Below are 14,195 nucleotides of genomic sequence, written 5' to 3' on the forward strand. Positions count from 1 at the left end.
AATGCAGCCAGTGACTGAATGTGTGGTTCCTAACCTGCACTGTGATCATGTCCAAAATACAGCAAAGAATCAGCACAACTCACACAAAGATAATATTTCAAAGTGATGCTGCTTCCAAGGTCTCTTTCTTCACATTGCTCAGACTATTCTACATTGATTTCTGAGTGGTGATAAATAAAGTGGGTAGCACAGGCATGAGAATTGAGATACAGAGGGATGATACATTCTGAGGGGCAGAACTGGGGAGGAAGATGGACATAATGGAAGGGAGACAGCAGCAGTCAGAGCTGTTTTCCACCAAAAAAAGATTTTTAAAAGAAATAATGTCTGAGTTGTACCTTCTCTCTCCCACACTGCATTAGGCATGCAAGGCATAATTTCTATCCCCAGATGAGGTGCAGGTCACTGCCATAAGCCTTAATCAATGCCATTTCTAAATTCAAACAGACATGCCCAACTTTTACATGTGCACCTATATGCACTTTTATACTGGCTGTTGTAATCCAAACCCAACAATTTCCTTGTAACATAAGGATGCATTTTACCTATAGTTTTAAGTACCTTTACACACCTTCCTTACCCCCAAAATTTCATTGCTTTTGACCATTAAAGAGAACCCAAAAATTACTAAGTCATGTAAGAGAAGTGTCTTAAGAAGGATAGGAAAAAAAGCCACACAGTTGGGAAACCAAGCAACACAAACAACCAACCTTTCCACAACAAACCCGCTAGAAAAACCTTGTGAAAATATACTGTAATTCCCATTAAGATTATGGACTTCTAGTGAGCCAACAGCCTGCCTCTGGATTAGGGAAACAATTTTAACAGGATCGAAACGTCTGTTGCTATTCCATCAATATCCTGCTGCCACCTCCTGGAAAATGTCCGAACTTCACAAGGGCTTTCAGCAAAGGCTGGACCTGCATGAAGTTGCCTACAAATTCCATCCCTGTCTTAGTAAAAGTAACACCCCGAAGTTGATGGTGCCTGAAGAACTCGTGCTGCTCTGGGGGTTTTGTCTGGTTTTTCTAAAATTTTCAGTATTGGTATCATGTTGTAAAGTAACTCTCTTCCCCTGGAACATGAGCAAGGTAAAAATTAACTGGGAATGACTCTCAGATCACCTTTTAGAATCTGCAGAGGGGGTAAAAACTACCTGGTAGCTTTGGCTAGAAAGGGATTAAGCCAGCACTTGCCAGCAGTTCTTTATCTCATCTCCATCCTGATTGTCAAACAATTCTTTCATTCCAAGCTTCCCATTAATATGGGGAGAGCAAAATCTAGAAACACGAACAACTGCATATGGTCATTTCTAATGTTCTTAAATACAGTGGCAGAAACCTCAAACAGCTTATCAAGGGTATAAATTATTGCCATCAAGCTCACTTGAGATGGAAAATTTGTAGCATTGGATGATACTCAGATTATTTTATTTCATGTGAAAGTTGGGCACCTAAGATAGTAATTTAAACTCTACTGTTAATAAAACTCTTTTCTAATACTGTAATCTAGAGGATATATAGATTCATAAATAAAAGACTCATATTTTAGAGTTTACATTTACAGATCAGTGGAACAGTTTTCCTTTTTCCTTGACACCTTCCTTAGGTCACTCTATCACAGGAATATGGGAAGCCAAGAAAGCAATGGTTCAGCAATGCTTCTGGCTTCATAGAGCACTTCTATACTTCAAGCTTATTTCCCCCAGCTAGGGCTTAATTCTGACCACAAGTTTTAGAAACATGGCTACATGTAGCTCCTGTTTTGAATTTCCTAAGATAACATTGATACAGAAGATGTCCAGGAAAGCATTACTGTTCAGAGACAGAAACACTTTAGGAGCTTAGTGGGGGTGAGCATTTTGCATTCTCTAGATCCTCCCAGATTCTGCTTGACCTTACTAAAATTTAGATACAGCTGCTTGGCTACTTTCTTTTACTATTTCATTTCTAGGAGCTTTAGTGAATTATTTCTTCATTTTAATATGAGTAACCAGAAACTGCTCAGTTAATACCAAGAAGGTATCACCAAGGTACAGCTAACTACACACTTTCAAGACTTTAGTTTGTCGCAACATTAATAGTGGTGCTTGTGAATTAATAAAACATATTTCTTGCCCAGTGTGGATTGTCTGCCTCTATCTGTCATATTAAAAATTTTAAAAGTACACTAAAGGGAAAAAAGGCTTGTTACACAAAAATCCAAGATTACTAAAAACTACACTCCCTGTTTTGGTGTTGCTTTGTGACTCCAGATCGTTTCTATGGATGGGAAGAGCTGGCTTCATAGACTCTTCACTTTAACAAAATGAGATGAATATACTAAGAAAGTTAAATTCACTATTTCTCATTAAAACTAAGTTTCTCCATGGTTATGATGAACTTTCTGCATTTTACCAGCTGCTAAATAATATTTGTTATCTGACTTATCCCCTCGGTATCTAGTTGGTATTTCTGCTGGCTTCATCCTTTAGTCTGGGCTGGTTTTTCTGCATTTTCCCCATCTATCTGTGTCTCCTTCCTCAGCAGATAATAAAAAGCTTCCTGCTGTTCCACCACCTCCACTCAAATCAGCCAATCTGCATGCACAACACTGTCCTCTGGCTCTTTTCTTCGCTGGTGAGCAATGATGGAAGAGAAAAAGCAAAAGCAGGAGGCGGACAGGTCATGACTCCCATAAGAATCTACTTTTTATTTCCAGGTCAGTGACCAGATTCCTTCTCAGCCTTTATTAGCCCAACTCAACCTCCATCCCACCAGCAGGCTATGCTGGGAGCCTTCCAGCATCTCAGATCTGAGGCACAGCACTCTACCCTCAGCAACAGCCCACTGTGGTTTTCCCAGTCCTATTTTCCCTATGAAAATATTCCCAGCTCTGCTAAGCTCCATCATCCCTTGGAACGGCCACAGCCACAAACACCACCAGTCACCCCTTCATTCCCATCTCAGTTCCCTCTTTCCTCCAGAACTCCACACACTCCCTCTCACTTTATTACCAATATATAGTTCAATACTCTCTATTTTACCATAAGATTCACACCAGAAAAGGAATTTTTCCTTCACCCCAGTATCAGGTTTTTTTGTTCCACAGGGATTAAGCACCAGCAGCAAAACAATCCACTCCAGAGAGAGAAAAGTAAAGAGCATGTGAGGAAAAGTAGACAAAAACCTCTCCCTAATGAGGGTGGCATGATTAACTCAGCTTGTAAGATTCAACTCACTCGCTGCTTAATAACTCATTTGTGGCACTATTATGTGATAAATACTCATTATTTTTATGCCTCTGTTTTGAGGGAAAACAAGGCAAGGCACAAGGCAGTGCCAATTTTCAGGAGTGAGGCTCAGCTGCAGGAAAGCTGCTGTGGATGACTAACCCTCACACTATTTGTTACTCAACTTTCTCATCCCGGTGATTCAACTCCAAGCTGTCTCAGGACAAAGGTGTTTCATTACAGGCAGCTTTCATGAGGCATCACATTCAGCTGGTATTTTGTATAGGAAAGAGTAACAACAAAAATAAAAACAAACCACTGCATCAGCAGCTGTGTAATATGAAAACCTATAAATTGAAAATACATAGGAATACAGAAGGGATTGGGGTTTTTTATCATCTTTAAATTTACAGATAAAAAGTTAAAAGCAGTGTATGTGACTGAAAGCCTTAAACTTTTGATTTATCAAAGGGAAGGTTTGCGCTTATCCGCAAATGCTACATTTAAAAAGTTGAACTTAAAGTTATGTATTAGTGCAATTTAGTAGCTTTTTTCCCCTCTTCCAATAAGGACATGGGGGTTGACCCTTTTATGTAGTTACAGTCTGTAGTAGGTATATCCACAGAGTCCAGTTGCTCAGGCTGTATTTCACCACTGCTCTTAAGGAACAAATCACTGATTGTGCCACTACCACAGCCTGCTAATGCCACTCCACTTTCAGGATGATCCATACAGCTGACAAACACTGTGACAGACGCAAGTGGCCAACATGGCCCCAGATACACAAAACATCAGAAAGATCATTTCAGCTTGCTTGGGACTGAAAACATGTTAATTCATAATTCATTTGGTAAGAACAGTGCTAGGATGGAGGATGCCATTCTTTAGGAGCACTGATCAGAACATGGAGAACATCTACCGATTTCCTCTCCAGTACCACATTAAAAGATTAGGACTATCCCTTTCTAAAACTTCAGGTGGCCTTGGAAGATGATAAAGCAATGAGAAATTCTGACTGTACCACCTGAGGGATAATAATCATCACCCACATGAGTATCACTTAAATCAACAAAACTCAATCAGTTCTTGAAATAAAGCTTCATCATGGCTGGATGCAGGAGAGCTGTAAACTCATCTGGATTAGCTGACACTAAAGTCCTTGCACAAAGAGGACTGTTTTCATAAAGTTTAGCAGATTCTGTTAAACCTATATTAAACTTAGTCTTTAATGCAACTGGTTAACTCGTGTTAGAATTCTGAAACAAACTTCCCTAGGATTTCAATTCAAGGACCTGCCTTCCTCTAATAATACCCCCTAACAGAGAAGAAAAGCCTGTAGTGAGTGCTCTGAGTGCATTTTATTTTATAATGAGTCCTTCTGCCCTATTTTCATAATGGTTATTCATTCCTTGAACAATTCCTAGGCAATGCTGGGGGGAAAGAAGTTATTAAGATATAAAGCTAATCTATGATGTCATTCACAGAGTATGCATCAGAAATAAACAGAGATTGAGAACAAAAGAATAACAAATAATTACAAAAGATAACCAGAAGTATGAGTATGATATCTCATCAGTGCTGGAAAGCCCTGCAGTGGAAATTGGGATAGAAAGGTGTCAGACGAGCATCAAGATTTTTCTCTGTGGGCAACTCACCTCCATGCTCCAGAAAAACACGGACACATCTCTCCTTGCCTCTTGCTGCAGAGAAATGAAGCAAGGTCCAGCCATTGGCATCCCGACCATTTGGAGAATATCCCTGCTCCAGCATCTTGCGCACGGTGTGAACATCGCCAGCAGCCACGGCAGCCTGGATCTGCAACTCTTCCTGCAGCTCAGGGTTCCTCCGGCAGTGGTGGTGTAACATCCTAGCTGAGTCTGGCCTTTACAGGAGCCTCATGAGCTCACACGAGTCACCTTCAATCAGTGTGAAGCAGGAATAAATTAGGATTGGGATCAGAAATGGGGTATCTAGGAAAAAAGGTCGGCATTAATGAAATGCGATGCTAAGATTTCTCTCTATATGCTGAGAAAAGTGATGTTACACAGAGAATAAGCCCCAAATGATCTCATTATTATTAGCAAAATCATAGTACATGGCTGACATCACTGAACTGTAAAAGAAAAGGACACTTGCACATGATAAACAGTAAACGTTTTCTTCAGAAATGACAGCATCAAACAGCAGTTCACCATTAAAGCAACTGAGCAATAAACAAAATGAAAAATCTCTGGAACCCACCACTTACTTCAAAATCACACTGTGGTTAATACCACTAACTCTGGAGATAGCGGTTAAATGGATTATCCAAACTATGGAATGGGTGATCCAAACTGTTGCAGGAAGCAGCACTGCACTGCTACAGTAACTGAACTATAATACTCTTTATTTTTCTAGAAATGTACCCCTTCTAAGCTTCAGTGAAGATATCTTACCAATACGATCCTGAGACCTACTGCACGTATTAGTAACACTCATGTTCAAACTGAAAACTTTAGTTATCTTTTTTCCTTTTTTACCCTTTTTTTTTTTAATTAGAGTCTACTGTTTGTATTCTGGCTTGAGCACTTCCTAGTTAGTACATAAAGGCTGCAAACAACTTCCACACTCCAAAAATCAAGTACAAGGATAACAATATATGAGACCTGAAAATACATTTAAATGCAGTTACTATAGTACTGTCAAACACCATGAGAACATGTATCAGAATAATTCAATTTAGAATTGTCTTGACAGAGTGTATGAAAGCTGGGCCAAAATGGTATCTAAAATAGCCACTGTAAAAGAGTCTAGAAACAGGCAGACACTGGGAAACAAGGAAATACTATATCCTCCATGCTCTGTTTGAAAAGTACCATCTGCAATTCTACTTGGGGACAAGAAAATAAACAGGTATTTAGGGATTCTTCCCCAATACACATTCATGTGCGTTGTGTATTATATTCTATAGTCCTAAAATGGAAAGGAGTACCAGAAGAAAGAATAAAAGCTTAGGGCATGCTGAGGAATAGGGGCCTCAGAAAATATTCAAACATGTTGCAATGAATATTAACAGACCTAGAAGATTACAAAGAGGAATGTATTTAAACACCTCCAAAGTTAATCAAGATTAAAGTACAAAGAAAAGTTTTAAAGATGAAAATTAATTTCAAGCAAAACTTAAAATTTACAGTAATTTTTTTGTTTATTAGGATGTTAACCCACATCACCACCTAAACCTTCTTTTAGGTATCATAAGTATTTCCAGGTCCTCGTGATCTGCAGGTCATTCAAAAGACATTGCAATCAACTCCCCATATCCCACTGGACACTTGTTTTCCTGCAATCCAGATATACCCACAGACAAGAGAAAAGTGAAAGCATCAATCACTGCCAACTTTGCAGACAAAGGCACAGCGTGTATTTGCTCTTCTACAACCTCATCATGCCCATGGTAAAGAAGTTATTTATCTGCTTTTTGGAGAGATATAAACTCATAATTAACAGGTGCTCCAGTGACCCTACTTACCCTGCAAATATGGAAACCACACACAGCAAATGCCTGTCTTTGACATTTATAAATGCTTCAGCTTACCATGTACGCCAACAATCACTACTTCAGCATAGGGTTATTAAAGAAGACTTTTTAGCTCCATATGTTATACATGGCTTAGAAACTGGCTTTGTTTAGTTTTATAGTGTGAACTTCATTATCTGAGACTGGAAGGAAAGGGGATTTACAAAGCAGCAACTGCTAACTCAATAGGTCAGCTTTTCCAGTATATTCCAAAAATCAAACTTGGTTAATCTGATGACAATGGAAGTATTTCTATTGACTCTAATAAGCTTTTGCTAAGCCCTTTTCTAAACTCCAATTAGCACTTCAGAACATGCTCACCTATAAGACAGTGAGCTTGACTTCATTCTGCATCACACCACTAACAGCACGGTTAATAAAATTCCAGCTGCAAGAGTCAGATCTTCCTTTGCATTTGCAGGTGAAAACTGACTGTAGAATCTAACCGATGATGAATTGTGCAAAACCCTTAAAAAACAGTAATTCAGACTGTGTCCCTTTAGCCCTTGTTTCTGGATACCTACAAAAACAAGATACAAAAACTTTTTTTCTGAAACTGAGAATACCTGATCAAAACTTACTGTAAACAAACTTTATGATGCCATTTTTACAGTCCTTTATTATAAAGGACAACTACTTGCAAACTCTCATGTGGTCCTGAAAATTAAGGTCAGACTAGTTGCTCAAAATGCTACAGAATGAGAAGGGATGACTAAAGAGATGAAGTGAAATGGGATTTCTCATTTGAGGGGCCAGCAGTATTTCCCCTGCAAGTCTCTGTGAAGACAGTTGGTTAAGGAAAAGCAGAGCTCTCTCTCTCACACTTCTCAGCTGGTGGGTATATTTGTAATGCAGCATTATAAAAAATTGGCATTGGCTCCATATGTTGCATGTGACTAGCAGAGCTTATTCAAATTAGCTGGTACTAAAGTACATAAGTACTAAAACATACAAAGCAGAAGACAAAGTCAGGCAGCTCCTTTTATCACTTGCACAGTTTCTGTAAATATCCACTCTTCCATCTCACCCCTATGGCAAGCAATGAAATTCAAATGACAAGAATATTCAACCATAACATTAAAGGTTTCAGGATAGTTCTAGGTACACACCAGCTTTGAAAACATTTTCACTTCTGCTCCATAGATCATTTAAAACTCCTTTTTGCAAAGCCCCATTAAGACATCAATCTTTGGAGAAGAGAAGGAGGACTACTGGAAGTAGCCCTTTGGCATTTAATATTTAATGTTTTGCAACTGTAATCAATCTCATTCAGAACTCAGCATGCATTTGGGTTGTTACATATTGGCTTTCTGCATGCACGTTAAAAAATGAAAGGAAGCACAAGGGGGAAAAATATACCTATATATTCTTGGTTAGAATGATTTTATAGTGCCATGAAAATGGAGGACAACAACAGTTACTTAATTGATTTTGCAAGTACAACAGGATAAACTCAATGTGGTCCTGAATTACCTTATAAGAGGTTGTTACTCTTTGATGAATGTCCCACTCTTCATTGTCTTCACTGTTCATAATCTTCTGTGCCCATGTGTGTCAAACAACCTGCTACCCCTTAAAAAAAAAGGTATTTCTTGTTAGTTGCAAAGAATAAAAGTGAGAGGTTTACTTACTCTTACTTTGTGTGAGAATGCTACATTTTAATGCAGCTATGTCAGAAAAGACCCAAAGTGTGTTTTCTATCATTATCAAAGAGTCCTCCAGAGGCTGGGGTGGGGAGAGTTCGCTTCTGCCATATGAGGAAAAGGCTACAGAAAATATTTTATGGAATACAAGAGAAATGAGAGGCATGCTTCCTCTCTGGAGTAATCCTTGAAGAAATTGTCTACATCCTTCTCTAATAAGTACATGTATCTGCTCCTGTATGGAACAAGAATGGATGCAAAGGTTACAGTAGGTATTTCTGCCTCACTGCTCAACATCTCCCTGTGGGAGCCAGATGCCAGGAAACACATTCAGGATCCATTTAGTTCTTCCCAAACTACTTTTGTGGGTTTTATATTTGTTTGTGGGGTTTTTTTCTAGTTGTTTTTGTATAGGGTTTTGATTTTTTTTTTTTTTTTAAATCTCTATCCCCTCTCTGCTTCTATAAGTAAAGAATAAAACCTGACCCCATAGAACACTGAGCTGTGTCTTTCAGCTGGATTTGGAGAGCCACCAGCCTGTCTCCTCTCCCTCATGCAACAGCTCAAGCTGACACATGCTGCGTTTCATGAACAGGTAAAGCCACCTCCACAGTTCAAGAAAACCACCACTTCAAAAATCTTCATCCTTTTCTTCATATAGAAAAACTACTCTCTAAGAATCAAGGCTTACCAAACACCAGTTACAACCCCTGTGCAGATTCCTACTGCAGACTAACCCTCCTTAGCCTCCCTGTCACCTGCAGTTAACAGGATCAGTCCCAGACCATTTCTCCTGTACTCATCCCTAATTCGTCGTACACCTCTATCTGACCTTTCATTTCCTCTGGCTGCAAACTTTTAGTGAAAGGCCCCCTTATCTCATCTGAGCACTGCAATAATATAATAAACAATAAAACCATTAAATACTTAATTGTACAGCTGATCACACAAACCCAACTGTGACTTGTTTCTTCCCGCAAATGAGTTGCACCAGAACAGTTCCATGAACTGTGCAGCTCTTAGCTTAAGTTGAAGTTTCTGCCACTTAATGTAACATAAAATCATGCTTCTGCAATGATAGCTCAAAGAGGAGGATGAAAAAAGCCCTTTTCATCCCTCTTATGCACATTTTCCAAGAGCTTTGCTTCCCAAGATAAAGCATACAAGGTCTTCAGATATGCTTACAGCCCTGCACAAAACTGCACTGCCATGACCTAATTTGATCACATTTCTAGCCTTGTTTTTTTGCATAGATGATCAGTCGTTCACCTTTTTTTTTTAAATTTTTGCATGATTTTCACTTTAAAACCCACACATTTTTTATTAGCTGATGCAAATTAGAATTGCACTGACTTCACAGACTACAGACAAGGTAACAGATTGCTCCACTAAAAAAGTAACAAGCTTTTTCCCCCCAAAGGAAAATTAGCTGCATATGGCAAGAGTAAGATCTGCAACTTTAATAAAAATAAGTCATATTTAGTGAAAGAAAAGCTCCCTCACTCAATGACTTAACTAAGTTTGATTAAAACACTAATAATTATAGTAGAAGCAGCAGTAATAAAAATAATAAGACAAACATCCTCATTATCTATTGATAATGTCTCATGTTCTCAAAGAGATCTTAGACTTTTCCACATCAATGTGTCACTTCTTGAAAGTCACTGCAAACATCATGTGGAAAATTAATTCCAACATATGTATATACTTACTTAAAGAAAGTTAAAGGTTGGTACAAAAAGCAAGACCTCAACTCTCAGTATTTTTCTAATTCGCATAGCCTGACAGATAGACCTGGTTCCTAAACTCTGAGATTATACATCCAAGAGCAGCATAAAGACCATAATTTACTGATGCCAGCCTAACTCTGTACAACAAGGAAAGTGCACCATTACACACAACATTTAGTATCTGGCATAGACCTAATCAGTGTAGATCCGAGCTGCCAGTAGTTGAAATATTTCGAGACATTTAAACCAAATAAACAACAGAAAAAAAGGAAAACCCCATGAAAAAAGAATAATCACATCAGCCTTCATTAGTCTCACAACTCACTTCTCCTACCCCTTTCAAAACTTGAACAAACTAAATGTGTTCTCACTCAAATGGCATTTTAAAAATGGTCAATGTATTTTTGACAAACTAAACACAACCATCATCTTCAGCTGTCACTCAAGTTCCTATTCCAGGAGCTCTTCAGACAAGAGAGTAGGGCAAACAATTGTGTTGTCATTTGCATTCTCACATCATAATCGTGAAGTTTGCAAGTAACATGTGAAATATCAAAATTGCACAGAGCCTTATAATCCTGAATATATTTTCTGCTGAATGCTCCATGCTACAGCCCAGACAGACATCAAGTGACGTATCCCTGTGGCTAAGATGAAAATCACCAAGCAACATATGCGAGTTGCTGGGTCTGAAAGCAATGAGTTAACAGTGCACAAATCCAGAGCATCACAGAGGAACTGCTGCTTCAAAGAAAACAAGCCTTCACTCCTCACAAGCTGTCATTAAAAGTTACACATTTCTTGCAAGAGCTCCAGTAAGGCCAGCTTGTAGCTCGGACATACTAAATTTAAAATAACCAAAAGAGGTAACCTACAAGTGCCCCACCAATTTCAGGTGTTCACAGAGCTAGAGATGGTGTTGTTACACACTAATAAGCAGCTGTCGTCTTGCTACATTCTGCAGGTGGGTGAAACTGAAGCACAGAGGTGTCATTTTACTACAATTACCCATCTCACAGAGAGGTTGTGAGGTCTGACTTTGGGCCTGATGGAGAATCAGAAAAATCACCCAGCTCAAGCAACTTCAGCTCTGCAAACCTGAGGGAAACTTCACCTTCACAAAGCAAATCAACTATTAGCCATCCTCAGTGCCCTCGCCCAAACATTGGCAACCCTAAGCACAAGCAGAGCCCCATGAATAAAATCCTGCAATTCCTTCCAAATGCAGGACCTCAATGCTGATGCTAAAACAAGGCCTTACAGCTTTTTAGAGTAGAGAATGCTGCATCAGGTTCACACAGCCAGAACCTCCTCCCTCAAGATGTGCACTGACAAACTGTAGGGAGCTTGTGCTCTGCAGCATGGTTGGAGATCCTCATGTACCAAGCAAAAAATACCAATTCTCCTCCAATTTACAGCAGTGCTGCTACTAAGTTTTAAACAGCAAAAGTCAGATGGAAGCTTAGCCTTAAAAGTAATTAATTTGTAGCAAGTGCTAATTGCTAAGATTTATGTATTTTCACATGACTTACTATCATTAGAGAGCCCAAACACCAACACTGCATGGAATGACAGAAGCAGGAGCCAATGGCGAGCTCAAACCACATTAAAGCAGTCACTTCAGCACTAATTTTCACAGCACAACTGATGAACAAACTGAGTGCTGCTTACAGAATTTGTGTCATTCAACAATCTCTAGAAGCATATTTGATATTTTTATTTAATACAGCCTAAAAAAATCCAAGTGGACAAAATTTGTTGGATGTCTTTACTGGACAAAGCAAGATTTTCACTGTGATAGTATCACTCTGTAAGCACTGCTGGAACAAAACAAAACCATCCCTCAGACAGCGCATTTCCTTTAAGGGTTTAGAATTCACAATAAGGAAAAACAAACCCAAAATGAGTATATAGCCTGAAGACTAAAGCTTTCTCTAAAGGGCTGCTATACTTGCAACATGCTGCATTTCTTCCAGGGATCAAGAGCAGGACTTCAGCATATCAGTAATCTCTGTGCCTTGTTTCAACCATGTGCAAATTTCTGCCAGAAGTTAATTCCCTGATTCCTATGAACTCAATTCCAGTCTCTGCACCCGAATCAAACTTTGCTGCACTGGCATTTCACACTAGGAAGGAACTTCACAAATCAAATGAAAACTTATGTCTCCTGTTGTGAATAAATCCCAAAGATCTCATGAATTGTCGGCACCAAGAGGGGTCCTGTTGGAGCAGCTACAGCCCTGACGTGAGAGGCACTGGGTGGGTTGGGAAAAGGGAGTTATAATAAACTAAATTCAGATGAAACAGCTGTGCCATAACTGCACTGGTAAGTTTGTACTGATGCACATCTGCCTCACCTATTAGCAAGAAAATCCCTCCTGGAATCATACTGGGCATGTCTACATGTTCTGCTATTACTTGTGGGTTATCAAAATAACATGGAAAATTTCTTCCCTGCATTTCCAAAGCGTATCTCAGAATTTGTTGTACTTGTGTTACGGAAGGATTTTCTATTTAATCTTCAACACACAGTAACTACTTTTTGTCTTAATCTAAAGACATCTGTATTGGAAAAATGATCCAGCCTTGACCAAGGCTGTTGGCAACAAGTACTGCTCTTTCTCCTGCAGGCTAATGCTCAAAAACAACTGATTGCCAACAATGAACAACGTTTTGGTACAGTCAGTGACATCTCTGAAAACACGACATGGACCAGAGGGACCTCTATGGAGGGCATCTTTCCCAAAAAAAACAAACTCACCTACATTTGAAACAGATTAAAATGGCTTCAAGACAGACTCTGCGTTAAAAGAATGCGCAGAAACTCCATCATTTGGAGCACGCTAACAGTAGGATGCAGAAAAAGACTGACTGACATCATTCACCCCCCCACTCTCTCTCCTAGGATCCATCTCTTCATCTCACCACGTAAAACACACAATTCTCCCTACGAACAGCTCTCCCCCTGAAACAGAACCTCCCTCCTACCAGCAGGATTGGCTTTGATGACTTCTTTCATTTTTCCCCTTAAGCATCCAACAGCATCATCTTCTTCTATAATTTCAGTCCAAAAATTAAGTACTTATAAACAGACAATATCCAATTATTTTCAATTTTTGCAGCTCCGTTACAACACATACACAAAAAAAGTGACCCACACAGGAGTGAAGTATGACTAAACAAATATAATGCAATAACCATGACCTAGCCCAATAAAGATTTTAGAATCAAAACAGAAACAGAAGCAGTGTTGAACCCATAAATTTATGGGAAGACTTTAAGAAAAGATCCTTTTAACGACCTAGAGCAAAGTAATTTTAGTGACATTCCATCCTGAGATGGAGACACAAAAACCCCATTAAGTGGCAATTCATGATCAAAATAACATTCACAGAATAATTTTAGAAAATTATAAAGTGTTACAAGTGTAATTCAAATAGGCTTCAGAGCTTTCCAACTTTAAAAGGTCAACAGCAAGCAGGTTTTAAGAGAACAAAGAAATCTAATGCTACCTATTTAAATCCATAAAAACACAAGAGGCCCCAATCCCAGCCAAAACCATGTGTCTAGGATGACTCTGAGAATCTAAATGAATCATCACCTTTCTGGGGGTTTTTTGAGTGCTGTTTTCTCTCCTCTGTGTTAATTTGTTCTTTGGAGTCACTATTTTTAATTCTCCTTTAAGGCAGTTTAAACCTAAAAAAAAAAAAAAAAGTAGAACTGAGCCACACAATGACATAAAAGAAAGAAATGAAGAACAAAATTGGTTAATACAAAAGCAATAGCTAGGCAAAATAGGAAGAGCCTACACAAATTTGGAAGAAAAGGGGTTATTCATCAAAATCGGGATCTCTCCTGGAAAAGGAGGACACTCTCTCGGGATACTGAGGAGTTGAAGGGATAATAACGGCAGGACTGCTGCCCTGTCAAGGCAGCTCCTCCAGGGAATGGAAGTAAAGATAAGTGCTAAAGAATGGGACAGGAAGTAACCCAGAAAGCTGAGCTGCTGGGAAACCAAACCTCTCCCTCGCAGGAGTTCACGCTCCAGGAGCCTT

At 39.1% G+C, this 14,195-nt stretch overlaps 1 protein-coding gene across 4 annotated transcripts in view; it reads right to left on the bottom strand.

Moving 5' to 3' along the window:
- The window catches only part of ASB7 (ankyrin repeat and SOCS box containing 7), a 26,562-nt gene extending 12,377 nt beyond the window's left edge, over positions 1 to 14,185 (bottom strand). For 2 of the 4 annotated variants that reach the window (XR_001862678.1, XM_017736571.1), the window contains exons 1-3: positions 13,742 to 14,185; positions 8,241 to 8,339; positions 4,867 to 5,127 (exon numbers count right to left, since the gene is read on the bottom strand). Coding sequence is in view for 3 of the 4 variants with exons in the window: in XM_017736571.1 (XP_017592060.1) it covers positions 4,867 to 5,077 (211 nt within the window). In the remaining variant the exon portion in view is untranslated. Of the gene's footprint in view, positions 1 to 4,866; positions 5,182 to 8,240; positions 8,340 to 13,741 lie in introns of all 4 variants that reach the window. The other 2 variants (XM_017736565.1, XM_008637723.2) reach the window with 2 other exon arrangements.
- Positions 14,186 to 14,195: the final 10 nt, after the last annotated feature.

The sequence above is a fragment of the Corvus brachyrhynchos genome, unplaced genomic scaffold, assembly GCF_000691975.1.
Source record: "Corvus brachyrhynchos isolate BGI_N302 unplaced genomic scaffold, ASM69197v1 scaffold200, whole genome shotgun sequence".
Classification (NCBI taxonomy): Eukaryota; Metazoa; Chordata; class Aves; order Passeriformes; family Corvidae; genus Corvus; species Corvus brachyrhynchos.